Here is a 16,362-nt window from a genome sequence, read left to right on the forward strand (position 1 = left end):
GAGTGGGTGATGTGGCGAGTGAGTGGTGAGGAGTGTGGCGAGTGAGTGGGTGAGTGTGGCGAGTGAGGGGTGAGTGTGGTGAGTGAGTGGGTGAGTGTGGTGAGTGAGTGGGTGAGTGTGGCGAGTGAGTGGGTGAGTGAGTGTGGCGAGTGAGTGGGTGAGTGTGGCGAGTGAGTGGGTGAGTGTGGTGAGTGAGTGGGTGAGTGTGGCGAGTGAGGGGTGAGTGTGGTGAGTGAGTGGTGAGTGTGGCGAGTGAGTGGGTGAGTGTGGTGAGTGAGTGGGTGAGTGTGGCGAGTGAGTGGGGGTGAGTGTGGCGAGTGAGTGGGTGAGTGTGGCGAGTGAGTGGGTGAGTGTGGTGAGTGAGTGGGTGAGTGTGGCGAGTGAGTGGATGAGAGTGGTGAGTGGGTGAGTGTGGTGAGTGAGTGGGTGAGTGTGGCGAGTGAGTGGGTGAGTGTGGCGAGTGAGTGGGTGAGTGTGGCGAGTGAGTGGGTGAGTGAGTGTGGCGAGTGAGTGGGTGAGTGTGGCGAGTGAGTGGGTGAGTGTGGTGAGTGAGTGGGTGAGTGTGGTGAGTGAGTGGGTGAGTGTGGCGAGTGAGTGGGTGAGTGAGTGTGGCGAGTGAGTGGGTGAGTGTGGCGAGTGAGTGGGTGAGTGTGGTGAGTGAGTGGGTGAGTGTGGCGAGTGAGTGGGTGAGTGTGGTGAGTGAGTGGGTGAGTGTGGCGAGTGAGTGGGTGAGTGTGGTGAGTGAGTGGGTGAGTGTGGCGAGTGAGTGGGTGAGTGAGTGTGGCGAGTGAGTGGGTGAGTGTGGCGAGTGAGTGGGTGAGTGTGGTGAGTGAGTGGGTGAGTGTGGCGAGTGAGTGGATGAGTGTGGTGAGTGAGTGGGTGAGTGTGGTGAGTGAGTGGGTGAGTGTGGGCGAGTGAGTGGGTGAGTGTGGCGAGTGAGTGGGTGAGTGTGGCGAGTGAGTGGGTGAGTGTGGCGAGTGAGGGGTGAGTGTGGCGAGTGAGTGGGTGAGTGTGGCGAGTGAGTGGGTGAGTGTGGCGAGTGAGTGGGTGAGTGTGGCGAGTGGTGGGTGGTGTGGCGAGTGGTGGGTGAGGTGAGTGTGGCGAGTGAGTGGGTGAGTGTGGCGAGTGAGTGGATGAGTGTGGCGAGTGAGTGTGGCGAGTGAATGGGTGAGTGTGTCGAGTGAGTGGATGAGTGTGGCGAGTGAGTGGTGAGTGAGTGTGGCGAGTTGAGTGGGTGAGTGTGTGCGAGTGAGTGTGGTGAGTGTGGTGAGTGAGTGGGTGAGTGGGGTGAGGACGTGGGTGAGTGTGTGAGTGAGTGGGTGAGTGTGGCGAGTGAGTGGGTGAGTGTGGCGAGTGAGTGGTGAGTGTGGTGAGTGATTGAATGAGTGTGGCGAGTGAGTGGGTGGTGTGGTGAGTGAGTGGGTGAGTGTGGTGAGTGAATGGGTGAGTGTGGCGAGTGAGTGGGTGAGTGTGGTGAGTGAGTGGATGAGTGAGTGTGGCGAGTGAATGGGTGAGTGTGGTGAGTGAGTGGATGAGTGTGGCGAGTGAGTGGGTGAGTGTGGTGAGTGAGTGGGTGAGTGTGGCGAGTGAGTGGGTGAGTGTGGCGAGTGAGTGGGTGAGTGTGGCGAGTGAGTGGTGAGTGGAGTTGTGAGTGGGTGAGTTGGAGTGAGTGGGTGAGTGTGGCGAGTGAGTGGGTGAGTGGTGGTGAGTGAGTGGGTGAGTGTGGTGAGTAGAGTGGGTGAGTGTGGTGAGTGAGTGGGTGAATGTGGCGAGTGAGTGGGTGAGTGTGGCGAGTGAGTGGGTGAGTGTGGTGAGTGAGTGGGTGAGTGTGGCGAGTGAGTGGGTGAGTGTGGCGAGTGAGTGGGTGAGTGTGGCGAGTGAGTGGGTGAGTGTGGCGAGTGAGTGGGTGAGTGCGGCGAGTGAGTGGGTGAGTGTGGCGAGTGAGTGGGTGATTGTGATGAGTGTGGTGAGTGAGTGGGTGAGTGTGGCGAATGCGAGTGTGGTGAGTGTGGCGAGTGAGTGGGTGAGTGTGGCGAGTGAGTGGGTGAGTGTGGCGAGTGAGTGGGTGAGTGTGGCGAGTGAGTGGGTGAGTGAGTGTGGCGAGTGAGTGGGTGAGTGAGTGTGGCGGGTGAGTGGGTGAAGTGTGGCGAGTGAGTGGGTGAGTGTGGCGAGTGAGTGGGTGAGTTTGGCGAGTGAGTGGGTGAGTGTGGTGAGTGAGTGGGTGAGTGTGGTGAGTGAGTGGGTGAGTGTGGCGAATGAGTGGGTGAGTGTGGCGAGTGAGTGGGTGAGTGTGGCGAGTGAGTGGGTGAGTGTGGCGAGTGAGTGTGGTGAGTGTGGGTGAGTGGAGTGGGTGAGTGTGGCGAGTGAGTGGGTGAGTGAGTGTGGCGAGTGAGTGGGTGAGTGTGGCGAGTGAGTGGGTGAGTGTGGTGAGTGAGTGGGTGAGTGTGGTGAGTGAGTGGGTGAGTGTGGCGAGTGAGTGGGTGAGTGTGGTGAGTGAGTGGGTGAGTGTGGTGAGTGAGTGGGTGAGTATGGTGAGTGAGTGGGTGAGTGTGGCGAGTGAGTGGTTGAGTGTGGCGAGTGAGTGGGTGAGTGTGGTGAGTGAGTGGTGAGTGTGCGAGTGAGTGGGTGAGTGTGCGAGTGGAGTGGGTGAGTGAGTGTGGCGAGTGAGTGGGTGAGTGTGGCGAGTGAGTGGGTGAGTGTGGTGAGTGAGTGGGTGAGTGTGGCGAGTGAGTGGATGAGTGTGGTGAGTGAGTGGGTGAGTGTGGTGAATGAGTGGGTGAGTGTGGCGAGTGAGTGGGTGAGTGTGGCGAGTGAGTGGGTGAGTGTGGCGAGTGAGTGGGTGAGTGTGGCGAGTGAGTGGGTGAGTGTGGCGAGTGAGTGGGTGAGTGTGGTGAGTGAGTGGGTGAGTGTGGCGAGTGAGTGGGTGAGTGTGGCGAGTGTGAGTGTGGTGAGTGAGTGGGTGAGTGTGGCGAGTGAGTGGGTGAGTGTGGTGAGTGAGTGGGTGAGTGTGGCAAGTGAGTGGGTGAGTGTGGCGAGTGAGTGGGTGAGTGTGGTGAGTGAGTGGGTGAGTGTGGCGAGTGAGTGGGTGAGTGTGGCGAGTGAGTGGGTGAGTGTGGCGAGTGAGTGGGTGAGTGTGGCGAGTGAGTGGGTGAGTGTGGCGAGTGAGTGGGTGAGTGTGGCGAGTGAGTGGGTGAGTGAGTGTGGCGAGTGAGTGGGTGAGTGTGGCGAGTGAGTGGGTGAGTGTGGTGAGTGAGTGGGTGAGTGTGGTGAGTGAGTGGGTGAGTGTGGCGAGTGAGTGGGTGAGTGAGTGTGGCGAGTGAGTGGGTGAGTGTGGCGAGTGAGTGGGTGAGTGTGGTGAGTGAGTGGGTGAGTGTGGCGAGTGAGTGGGTGAGTGTGGTGAGTGAGTGGGTGAGTGTGGCGAGTGAGTGGGTGAGTGTGGTGAGTGAGTGGGTGAGTGTGGCGAGTGAGTGGGTGAGTGAGTGTGGCGAGTGAGTGGGTGAGTGTGTGGCGAGTGAGTGGGTGAGTGTGGTGAGTGAGTGGGTGAGTGTGGCGAGTGAGTGGATGAGTGTGGTGAGTGAGTGGGTGAGTGTGGTGAGTGAGGGGTGAGTGTGGCGAGTGAGTGGGTGAGTGTGGCGAGTGAGTGGGTGAGTGTGGCGAGTGAGTGGGTGAGTGTGGCGATGGAGTGGGTGAGTGTGGCGAGGGAGTGGGTGAGTGTGGCGAGTGAGTGGGTGAGTGTGGCGAGTGAGTGGGTGAGGTGGCGAGTGAGTGGGTGAGTGTGGCGAGTGAGTGGGTAGTGTGGCGAGAGTGAGTGGGCGAGTGAGTGGTTGAGTGTGGCGAGTGAGTGGATGAGTGTGGCGAGTGAGTGTGGCGAGTGAATGGGTGAGTGTGGCGAGTGAGTGGATGAGTGTGGCGAGTGAGTGGTGGAGTGAGTGTGGCGAGTGGTGGGTGAGTGTGGCGAGTGAGTGGGTGAGTGGGGTGAGTGAGTGTGGCGAGTGTGATGTGGGTGAGTGTGGTGAGTGAGGGGTGAGTGTGGCAAGTGAGTGGGTGAGTGTGGCGAGTGAGTGCGGTGAGTGTGGTGAGTGATTGTGGGTGAGTGTGGCGAGTGAGGTGTGTGAGTGTGGCGAGTGAGTGGGGGTGAGTGTGGCGAGTGAGGGTGAGTGGGTGGTGAGGTGCGAGTGAGTGGGTGAGTGTGGCGAGTGAGTGGGTGAGTGAGTGGCGAGTGAGTGGGGTGAGGTGTGGCGAGTGAGTGGGTGAGTGTGGTGAGTGAGTGGGTGAGTGTGGTAGTGAGTGGGTGAGTGTGGCGAGTGAGTGGGTGAGTGGTGTGGGAGTGAGTGGTGAGGTGGGCGAGTGAGTGGGTGAGTGTGGCGAGTGAGTGGGTGAGTGTGGCGAGTGAGTGGGTGAGTGTGGTGAGTGATGGGTGGGTGTGATCGTGATGGAGGGTGGTGAGTGTGGTGAGTGAGTGGGTGAGTGTGGCGGAGTGAGTGGGTGAGTGAGGTGGCGAGTGAGGTGGTGAGTGTGGTGAGTGAGTGGGTGAGTGTGGCGAGTGAGTGGTGAGTGTGTGCGAGTGAGTGGATGAGTGTGGTGAGTGAGTGGGTGAGTGTGGTGAGTGAGTGGGTGAGTGTGGCGAGTGAGTGGGTGAGTGTGGCGAGTGAGTGGGTGAGTGTGGCGAGTGAGTGGGTGAGTGTGGCGAGTGAGTGGGTGAGTGTGGCGAGTGAGTGGGTGAGTGTGGCGAGTGAGTGGGTGAGTGTGGCGAGTGAGTGGGTGAGTGTGGCGAGTGAGTGGGTGAGTGTGGCGAGTGAGTGGGTGAGTGTGGCGAGTGAGTGGGTGAGTGTGGCGAGTGAGTGGGTGAGTGTGGCGAGTGAGTGGATGAGTGTGGCGAGTGAGTGTGGCGAGTGAATGGGTGAGTGTGGCGAGTGAGTGGATGAGTGTGGCGAGTGAGTGGGTGAGTGAGTGTGGCGAGTGAGTGGGTGAGTGTGGCGAGTGAGTGGGTGAGTGTGGTGAGTGAGTGGGTGAGTGTGGTGAGTGAGTGGGTGAGTGTGGTGAGTGAGTGGGTGAGTGTGGCGAGTGAGTGGGTGAGTGTGGCGAGTGAGTGGGTGAGTGTGGTGAGTGAGTGAATGAGTGTGGCGAGTGAGTGGGTGAGTGTGGTGAGTGAGTGGGTGAGTGTGGTGAGTGAATGGGTGAGTGTGGCGAGTGAGTGGGTGAGTGTGGTGAGTGAGTGGATGAGTGAGTGTGGCGAGTGAATGGGTGAGTGTGGTGAGTGAGTGGATGAGTGTGGCGAGTGAGTGGGTGAGTGTGGTGAGTGAGTGGGTGAGTGTGGCGAGTGAGTGGGTGAGTGTGGCGAGTGAGTGGGTGAGTGTGGCGAGTGAGTGGGTGAGTGTGGCGAGTGAGTGGGTGAGTGTGGTGAGTGAGTGGGTGAGTGTGGCGAGTGAGTGGGTGAGTGTGGCGAGTGAGTGGGTGAGTGTGGCGAGTGAGTGGGTGAGTGTGGCGAGTGAGTGGGTGAGTGTGGCGAGTGAGTGGGTGAGTGTGGTGAGTGAGTTGGTGAGTATGGCGAGTGAGTGGGTGAGTGTGGTGAGTGAGTGAGTGAGTGTGGGCGAGTGAGTGGTTGAGTGTGGCGAGTGAGTGGGGTGAGTGGGTGGGTGGTGAGTGATTGGTGAATGAGTGTGGCGAGTGAGTGGGTGAGTGTGGTGAGTGAGTGGGTGAGTGTGTCGAGTGAGTGGGTGAGTGTGGTGAGTGAGTGGGTGAGTGTGGCGAGTGAGTGGGTGAGTGTGGCGAATGAGTGGGTGAGTGTGGCGAGTGAGTGGGTGGAGTGTGGCGAGTGAGTGGGTGAGTGTGGTGAGTGAGTGGGTGAGTGTGGCGAGTGAGTGGGTGAGTGAGTGTGGCGAGTGAGTGGGTGAGTGTGGCGAGTGAGTGGGTGAGTGTGGTGAGTGAGTGGGTGAGTGTGGTGAGTGAGTGGGTGAGTGTGGTGAGTGAGTGGGTGAGTGTGGCGAGTGAGTGGGTGAGTGTGGCGAGTGAGTGGGTGAGTGTGGTGAGTGAGTGGGTGAGTGTGGCGAGTGAGTGGGTGAGTGTGGTGAGTGAGTGGGTGAGTGTGGCGAGTGAGTGGGTGAGTGAGTGTGGCGAGTGAGTGGGTGAGTGTGGCGAGTGAGTGGGTGAGTGTGGTGAGTGAGTGGGTGAGTGTGGCGAGTGAGTGGATGAGTGTGTCGAGTGAGTGGGTGAGTGTGGTGAGTGAGTGGGTGAGTGTGGCGAGTGAGTGGGTGAGTGTGGCGAGTGAGTGGGTGAGTGAGTGTGGCGAGTGAGTGGGTGAGTGAGTGTGGCGAGTGAGTGGGTGAGTGTGGTGAGTGAGTGGGTTAGTGTGGCGAGTGAGTGGGTGAGTGTGGCGAGTGAGTGGGTGAGTGTGGTGAGTGAGTGGATGAGTGAGTGTGGCGAGTGAATGGGTGAGTGTGGCGAGTGAGTGGGTGAGTGTGGCGAGTGAGTGGGTGAGTGTGGCGAGTGAGTGGGTGAGTGTGGCGAGTGAGTGGGTGAGTGTGGCGAGTGAGTGGGTGAGTGAGTGTGGCGAGTGAGTGGGTGAGTGTGGTGAGTGACTGGGTGAGTGAGTGTGGCGAGTGAGTGGGTGAGTGAGTGTGGCGAGTGAGTGGGTGAGTGTGGCGAGTGAGTGGGTGAGTGTGGTGAGTGAGTGGGTGAGTTTTGGCGAGTGAGTGAATGAGTGGGTGAAGGTAGCGAGTGAGTGGGTGAGTGTGGCGAGTGAGTGAGTGGCGAGTGAGTGGGTGGCGAGTGAGTGGGCGAGTGAGTGGGCGGGTGAGTGTGGCGAGTGAGTGTGGCGAGTGAGTGTGGCGAGTGAGTGTGGCGAGTGAGTGTGGCGAGTGAGTGGGTGGGTGAGTGTGGCGAGTGAGTGGGCGAGTGAGTGGGCGGGTGAGTGTGGCGAGTGAGTGTGGCGAGTGAGTGTGGCGAGTGAGTGTGGCGAGTGAGTGTGGCGAGTGAGTGTGGCGAGTGAGTGTGGCGAGTGAGTGTGGCGAGTGAGTGTGGCGAGTGAGTGTGGCGAGTGAGTGTGGCGAGTGAGTGGGTGGGTGAGTGTGGCGAGTGAGTGTGGCGAGTGAGTGGGTGGGTGAGTGGGTGAGTGAGTGTGGCGAGTGAGCGAGCGACTCACCAGATGAACTCCCGGCAGTGTGAGCAGTAGGTGGGCTGCCGCAGGTAGGTGGCCATGAACTTGTGGCCGCTCACCTGGTGGACGCGCCGCCTGACGGCGCCCTGCCGCTTGCGCGCGAACGGCCGCTCGCGGAAGGTGCCCAGCTCCTCCGACTCTAAACAGGCAAAGGTGCCCCATGTAGCCCACACACGTCACTGGGGCCAGGTGCTTGCTGTTAGCGAGAGGGGCGCCTCGCGAGTGGCTAAGGCCGCCCCCGGCCGCCGTTGTCTCCCCAGTGGCGATGTTTACTACACACTGCACCAGGTAAATCATTTGAGGCTGAGTCGACCTAGCGGAGGCCCAGGACCGGTTCAGATCATCGTCACAGGTGTTGGTGGCCGTGAGCGGGAATCGAACTCGGGCCGCCGGGTTCGTAGCGTGGTGCAGCCACTAACCACTACATGACCACTCCCAACACACAGTGGCACACACACACAGTGACACACACACACAGTGACACACACACAGTGTGACCCTCACACACAGTAACACACACACACACAGCGACACACACACAGTGACACACACACACAGTGACACACACACAGTGTGACCCTCACACACAGTAACACACACACACACAGTGACACACACACAGTGACACACACACACAGCGACACACACACAGCGACACACACACACATTGACACAACAAAGTTCCCCCGTATAGCCTATAACAGACTGTAGGGGCAAGTGCTGTTAGCGAGCACCTATGAAGGTCGGAACGGTACACGAGGGGGTGGGTGGCCAGCACCACGCCCGACCGCCTTTGTCTCCCCAGTGGCGATGTTTACACATCGGGTACTCATTTGAGGCTGAGTCGACCTAGGGGAGGCCCAGGACCGGTTCAGATAATCGTCACTGGTGTTGGCCGTGAGCGGGAATCGAACTCGGGTCGCCAGGTTCATAGCGCAGCGTGCTAACCGCTACACCACCGCTCCCCAGTGACACACACACAGTGACACACACACACACAGCGACACACACACAGTGACACACACACACACACAGTGACACACACACACAGTGACACACACACACAGTGGCACACACAGTATGACCCTCACACACTGTAACACACACACACAGAGACACACACAGTGACACACACTCACACACAGTGACACGTACACACAGTGACACACACACACAGTGGCACCCTCACGCACAGTGACACACACACAGTGACACACAAACAAAGAACCCCTGTATAGCCTTTAACAGACTGCTGGGGCAAGTGCTGTTAGTGAGCACCTATGAAGGCCGGAACGGTACACGAGGGGGTGGGTGGCCAGCACCACGCCCGACCGCCTTTGTCTCCCTAGTGGCAATGTTTACACACCGCACCAGGTACTCATTTGAGGCTGAGTCGACCTAGGGGAGGCCCGGGACCGGTTCAGATAATCGTCACTGGTGTTGGCCGTGAGCGGGAATCGAACCCGTGTCGCCAGGTTCATAGCGCAGCGCGCTAACCGCTACACTACCGCTCTCCACACACACACAGTGTCACACACACAGTGTCACACACACAGTGTCACACACACAGTGTCACACACACAGACACCCGCAGGCCCGCGTACTCTTGGCGAGGCACTCCGTGGGCAGGCCCAGACCGCCGCCTCCACCGCCGGCCCCGGGCAGCGCGGCGGCGGCGCGGCCCTCGACGAGGCCGGGCGAGGCCGGGGGGGGCGTCACGAAGGCGGCCGCCCCGGTCCCCCCGGGCCCCCCGGCCTCCTCGTGGCTCGCGGTGCCCTCGAGGTCGATCTCCACCCAGACGCGACCCTCGGGCTCCAGATCCAGCTGGGCGGGGGGTGCGGGGGGAGGGGCGAGGGTGGGGGAGGGGCGGGGGGACGGGCAGGGGGGGAGTTGTGGGGGGGGGGGAGTCAGTGAGTGGGTCAAGGGGGTGGTGAGTGCGTACGTTGGGTGAGCGAATGAGTGAGGGGGAGGACGTGGTGGTGAGTGGGTTGGTGAGTTCCCATGAACATTAATAGCGACATCATCACTGCTATCACCTCCACCACCACCTCCAACAAGAACCGCCATTCGCCACTAAGTGGCGGTCACGTCAACACGACGCTTGTGCCAAGCTATGTGCATCTTGAAGCTACGTGAAGTGTCGAACACCCGCTGGCAGGAGGTCACGGGGCAGACCAAGATGCCACGGGCCGACTGACTGAGATGACTGAGATGACTGAGATTACTAACTGATGCACCACCTGGGCCCCCTACTGTGCCAACTTGCTGTGCTTTAGCCACCCGGCGCTCCGCTCGTTGTTGTGAGCGTCGCTCCTCCGCCCTCCGTTGTTGTTGGAGGGCGACTGCCTCCAACTGCCCAGTAGCGTCCTTCACGAGCCTCCTCCACCAAGGCCGATCTTGACACTGCTAATACCAGTCATCAGCAAGTCCACTCAGCCCCACGTTCTCCTGTACCACGTCACTCCATCTCTTCTCGAGCCCGTGCCACGCCCGTTTAGCCCCCTCGATCCGGCTGAACAAAAGCTGTTTAGGCATGCGGTGGCTGGGCATGCGGGCTACATGGCCCAGCCAACGCAGCTTGCCTGCCGGAGGAGCTCACCGATGGGACTTTGTCCAGATATTTCAAGGATTTGTGAGCTCTTCACACAATCCAGCCTGGTTAAACCCAGGATGGATCGTAGGCAGGCCGGCCTAAATGTTTCTAACCGGCGAAGATATTACATTAGGGGGGTCCACGTTTTGCAAGCATAGAGAAGGGAGGGAATGACCGTGGCCGAGAAGACCCGAAGCTTCGTGCGGATTAACAAACCAGGTAGCTACCACACAGCGTTATGCAACCGATGAACAGATAATGCCGCTCTACTGATTCGGAGTGAGACCTCTGCTGTCAAACCAGAGCCGGTCATGAGCACACCGCCCAGGTATGGGAAATGCTCCACTGTTTCCACAACTGAACCATCACCAATTGGTAGTTGTGGGGGTGGAGTGTCCGATGGTACAAAATACCCAGGCAGGTGCTTAATTTTGATGGGGCTGATGGTAAGACCCCACTTCTTTGTGGCAAGATCCAGGTTCAGCAGCAGCGCCTCCAACTCCTCCTCTGAGTGAGCAGAAATTACCAGATCATTGGCATACATAACATGGTTGAGCAATACGGAGCATTCCCTTGACCGCACCCGGACATCGATCAGCCTCCCATTGTATCTGTGCCAGATGGAAATTCCTCCGGTACAGCTATTGAAGACTTCACAAACTACGTGGTCGAAATAGATGTTAAATAATGTGGGAGCCAGAGGACATCCCTGCTGCACCCCAAGGTGTACAGGGAAAGGCTCCGACTCCCAGCCACGTGGCTTTACCAGGGCCCACTCACCATCATGATCGTGAAGGGAGGGTCAGGGACTCCGAAAGCACAACAACCCAGAGCCCAGGCCTACTGATGCCGGGAAAGGTCCTGGCAAGGATTATTCAACATCGCCTTGCTAGGCACGCTGAGGAGAGGCTTGCGGAGCCCCAATGCGGTTTCAGGAAAGGGCGGTCCTGCACAGATGCCATATTTTCTATCCGTCTGCTACAGCAGAGGTATAGGGAATTCCGACAAGACCTACATCTCTGCTTTATTGACCGGGTCAAGGCCTATGACTACCACCACCACAATCACCACCATCACCACCTCCACCATCAGGGGCGGTTTCTTCATTAGGGCGATTGGGCAACGCACCACCAATGTCATTGAACCACAGAGTCACGCTAGCCGTCACTGCAGCCTCTGGATATAGTCCAATCAGCGTCATGTCACGTTCTGTGGAGTACCGCCTCTTTTGGGGCGATTTCACTCCGGCTGAGAATCGCCCCGAGTGGCCCCATAGACTTACATTGAAAGATGTTTTTTTCGAACGGGGGCGCTCCAATGCATTCTCTATGGCTTCCGGGAGGGCGAGCCCTAACGTGCTTACGTCATCATACGTGCTTACGTCATCATACGTAAGCACGTTTCATCCAACAATATAATATATTGCCACCTAGTGGAATCTTCTTCTTGGTTCTTTCGGTAAAGTCACGTAGAAGGGAAGTAATAAAATAATAAAAATAAAACATAATAAAATTATTCTCACGACGTTTCGGCCACAACGCAAGTTATTCTCACGACGTTTCGGCCACAACGTTCCACTCACTGGCATGGTGCAGTGTGCAGAGTAATGTATGGTGTCGTAATTGTATAGTAAATATATAGCAGTGTGATACACATTAGGGTGGGTAGAATAATACATAGTGTTATATTAAAATGGATAAGACAGCAACTGCAGCAGCAGCAGCAACTGCAGCAGCAGTAGCAACTGCAGCAGCAGCAGCAACTGCAGCAGCAGCAACTGCAGCAGCAGCAGCAACTGCAGCAGCAGCAGCAACTGCAGCTCCCTTTGATGCTGTTAATCCTGCATAATGCACATGCATATGCAGTACTAATCACATTCCTGCATTTCCCATAAATATGCTAAATTCCTCTTGATATGCAAATTCCTTTGTCAAGGCGCCCAGCTTATATATATGCTCCAAGCTCGTGTGCTGTTTCATTCAGACTCTGTCGCCTCGACGGACCTGGTTTTCACCTGAGGACGGCTGCTTGCGTTGTGGCCGAAACGTCGTGAGAATAATTTTATTATGTTTTATTTTTATTATTTTGTTACTTCCCTTCTACGTGACTTTACCGAAAGAACCAAGAAGATGAATCCCTGCAGTCACGAAAGTTTTAAATCAAAATCTAGTGGAATCTTTAATAAAATAAACTTGAGTGGTTTGTTATAATAGTGAGTATAGAAACAAACAAGATGTATTGTAAGAGTCACTTTATTTTTCATTAATATTAAAGAAGTGAAGTTGCCTTTACATGCTTAAGCTGTTAATTTATCCATTGCATGGGTAGACCTTATCCTTATCAATCATCCAGACATTTGCCCCCCCTGAAAGATTTTGCAGGAGCCGCCACTGTCCACCATCCTCATCTCCACCACCACCACCTCCACCATCACCACCATCATCATCACCTCCACCATCACCACCTCCACCACCACCACCGCCACCCACCCACTGCTCGAAGTGGGTGTCCCCGCGCTGCAGGAGCTCATCGAAGCTGAGGGTGCAGTCGGCGACGAAGTCGTCGTAGCCCAGCGGAGTGTCGTGGAATACGGCCAGCTGGATGCAGCGTCCGTTGTGCACCTCCACACGAAAAGACAAAGATCCCCCGTATAGCCTTAGTGGACTGTTAGGCAATAACTGTGAAGGGGTAGGTGGCCAGCACCACGCCCGGCCGCCTTTGTCCCCTAGTGGAAAATGTTTACACCGCACCAGGTACTCATTTGAGGCTCAGGACTGGTTCAGATAATCGTCACTGGTGTTGGTAGCCATGAGCGGGAATCGAAAAAGGGTCGCGGGTTTCGTAGCGCAGCATGCTAACCACTACACTACCGCTTTCCACAAGACACACACACAGACACACACAGAGACACACACACAGACACAAACAGACACACACACAGAAACACACACACAGACACACTCAGAGACGCAACAACAACAAAAACAACAACCGCCATTCGCCACTAAGTGGCGGTGACATCACTACGACGCTTGTGCCAGGCCATGTGCACCATGAGACCACGTTAAGTGTTGAACGCCCGCTGGCAGGAGGTCATGGGGCAGACCCAGGTGCCACGGGTCGACTGACTGAAATGAATGAGATGACTGGCTAATGCAACACTTGTGCCCCCTAACTGTGCCAACTTGCTGTGCTTTAGCCTCCCGGTATTCTGCTCGTTGTTGTGAGCGTCGCTCCTCCGCCCTCCGTTGTTGTTGGAGGGTGACTGCCTCCAACTGCCCAGCAGCGTCCTTCACGAGCCTCCTCCACAGAGGCCGATCTTGACACCGCTGGTACCAGTCATGGGCAAGTCCACTCAGCTCCACGTCCTCCTGTACCACATCACTCCATTTCTTCTCTAGCCCGTGCCGCGACCGTTTAGCCCCCTCTATCCGGCCGAAAAGCTGTTTTGGCATGCGGTGACTGGGCATGTGGGCTACATGACCCAGCCAACGCAGCCTTGCCTACGTGAGGAGCTCACCGATGGGACTTTGCCCAGATCTTTCAAGGATTTGTGAGCTCCTCACACAATCCAGCCTGGTTAAACCCAGGATGGATGGTAGGCAGGCCAGCCTAAATGTTATAACCGGCGAAGATGCTCTATTAGGGGGGTCCACCTTTCACAAGAGTAGAAAAGGGAGGGAATGACCGTAGCCGAGAAGACCTGAAGCTTCGTGCGGAGCGGCAGACCAGGTAGCTTCCACACAGCGTTACACAACCGATGAAAAGATAGTGCCGCTCGACTGATTCAGAGAGAGACCTCTGCTGCTAAACCGGAGCTGGTCATGAGCACACTGCCCAGGTATGGGAAACTCTGCACTCTGTCCACAACTGCCCCTTCACCGATTGGGAGTTGTGGGAGTGGAGTGTCCATACTCTTAGGTTTTTTCGGTAAAGTCACGTAGGTAAAAATAAATAATAAAAATAAAAATAATAGAAATAATAACAGAAATAAAAAATAGAAATTATAAATCACGACGTTTCTGAGGCAACACAAGTCTCCGTCATCAGGTGGGACCGTCACAGCCAGATTTACTGTAACCAGTACAGTAAAGTGGAGTGTCCGATGGTACAAAATACCCAGGCAGGTGCTTAGTTTTGGTGGGGCTGATGGTAAGGCACCATCTCTTAGTGACACGCTCCAGTTTTAGCAGCAGCGTCTCCAACTCCTCCTCTGAGTGAGCAGCAATTACCAGATCATCGGCATACATAACGTGGTTGAGCAATAGGGAGCCATCCCTTGACCGCACCCGGGCATCGATCAGCCTCATATTATATCTGTAACAAATGGAAATTCCTCCAGTACAGCTATTGAAGGCTTCATGAACTACGTGGTAAAAATAGATGTTAAATAATGTGGGAGCCAGAGAACATCCCTGTTGCACTCCAAGGTATACAGGGAATGGCTCTGACTCCCGGCCACGTAGCTTTACCCGGGCCCATTCACCATCATGAAGGTCCTTAATGAGCGTGAGCAGAGGGTCAGGGACTCCGAAAGCACAAAGTACAACCCAGAGCCCAGGCCTGCTGATGGTATCATAGGCCTTGACCAAGTCAATAAAGCAGAGTTGTAGGTCTTGTTGGAATTCCCTACACCTCTGCTGTAGCAGACGGACAGAAAATATGGCATCTGTGCAGGACCGCCCTTTCCTGAAACCGCATTGGTGCTCCGCAAGCCTCTCCTCAGCGTGCCTAGCAAGGTGATGTTGAATAATCCTTGCCAGGACCTTTCCCAGCACACTGAGGAGTGAAATTCCCCTGTAGTTGTTACAGTCTGTGCGGTCCCCTTCTTAAAGAGGGAGACCACCAGGGCATCCTTCCAATCCTGCGGAACCCGTCCAGTGGCCCAGACTGTTGTTATGATGTCATGTAGGGCAGTCTGTGCACAAACGCCACCCTCCCTCAGCATTTTGCTTGGGAGATCATCTCTGCCCTGTGCCTTTCCTGGTCTCAGACTCTGGATCGCCTTCAGTACTTACTCATCAAATGGCACCACAGCCAGCCACTCACAGGGGGTGACTTCCTCTTACAATATTTGAGGCACCGCAGCCTCAGCAGGGTCATCCCCACATTGTGCCACGATGTTTTCCTGGCTGAGGGATTTCCCCTCCCCCAGGACCTCACAGACATGCTCAGCAAATCTGCAAACCTGTTTCTGGGGGTTGGAGATTGGATCACAGTTTTTCCCCTAATGATGGAAATAGGTGTGGTGCTGCAGGTAACTTTTTTGATGGAATTAAATAGGGATTTGTGATCGCAGGCCACTGAGACAGACTCCATTCTCCTCAGAAACCCGCGACCACTACCCATCCTTGCAGCGCCTCACGGCTCTCCGAACCACCGAGCAAAGGCTGCGGTAAGCCTCCTCATTCTCTGACGTGGGATGCTGTAGACGATTAGAGTGGGCCTGTCGCTTTTTCTCAACCATCCGGGTCTCTGGGGAGGTCTGGACCGCGTACCCAAAGCAGCCATTGCAGCTGCATGAGTCACAGTCCTAAACCTCACCCACTTCCCCTCGACATCAGGAGGAGTGGGGGACGATGCCAACCCCAGCCCCAAGCAATGATGAAATTCTCGCTTGCAACTTTCATCAGCTGAGACCAGGCCACTTTTGGTTGGAATGGGGTCCTGGGTGTACACCCACCACCGGAGTGGAAGAATGGCAGGCGCATCTTACAGATGACTAGTCGATGGTCAGAGGGCAGAGCAGCTCCACGGTAGGTCTTGGTGTCAAGGACATGGGCTCGCATCACTATGTAGTCCAGCAGATTTTCTGGACCCGGCATGCATCCATGATGTTGTGTGGATGCGCCGATGCCGGAACAGCGTGTTGGTAATTACAAGCCCATGGGCTGCACAAAAATCTAGCAGCCTCCTACCGTTGTTATTGAGCTGATCCTGGCCAAACCCCATCTGGCGGAGCCAGTCTCTCCGGCACAAGCTTATTAGTTAGATATTTAAGTTGTGGTTTAGTGTTAATTTATTGAAGGTGGAGGGGTTACCAGCCCCTCGCACCCATTTAGCCACTGTGGTGGTCACAGACGCCATGAGGGGAGAGGACCAATTGGAATTGGCCCTCCCCCCACAGCACTGTCCATGACAGCGTTGCCCATCCAGCACCGCGAGGAAACACACACAGACACACACACAGAGACACTCACAGAGACACACACAGACACACACACATAGACACACACACAGAGACACACACAGAGACACACACAGAGACACACACACAGGGACACACACAGACACACACACATAGACACACACACAGAGACACACACAGACACACACACATAGACACACACACAGAGACACACACAGAGACACACACAGAGACACACACACAGAGACACACACAGAGGACCCGCGTGGCCTCTGCACGCTGCCCGGGGACAAGTGGGGAACCACCCGGGAGGACGTCCGCCACGGAGATGGAGCGAGGATTTTGGCTGCTGCTATGAATTTCCACACGACGACGATGAGAAGCCGCCACTTCGTCGAGCTATCATAAAAAATAAACAAAGAGATTAGTTGCAGCGATCGGCAGGTAACTCGTCAACTGTGGAGC

General features: G+C 56.3%; 1 protein-coding gene across 1 annotated transcript in view; it reads right to left on the reverse strand.

The window, feature by feature from the left end:
- Positions 1-16,362, reverse strand: part of LOC133356189 (uncharacterized) — a 60,412-nt gene that overhangs the window by 25,886 nt on the left and 18,164 nt on the right. Inside the window, exons 3-5 of the mRNA XM_061573568.1 lie at positions 12,239-12,370; positions 8,761-8,980; positions 7,142-7,295 (exon numbers count right to left, since the gene is read on the reverse strand). Coding sequence (XP_061429552.1) covers positions 7,142-7,295; positions 8,761-8,980; positions 12,239-12,370 — 506 coding nt within the window. The remainder of the gene's footprint in view (positions 1-7,141; positions 7,296-8,760; positions 8,981-12,238; positions 12,371-16,362) is intronic.

This window comes from Lethenteron reissneri, chromosome 53 (assembly GCF_015708825.2).
Source record: "Lethenteron reissneri isolate LAM-NWPU_2019-01 chromosome 53, ASM1570882v1, whole genome shotgun sequence".
NCBI lineage: Eukaryota > Metazoa > Chordata > Hyperoartia > Petromyzontiformes > Petromyzontidae > Lethenteron > Lethenteron reissneri.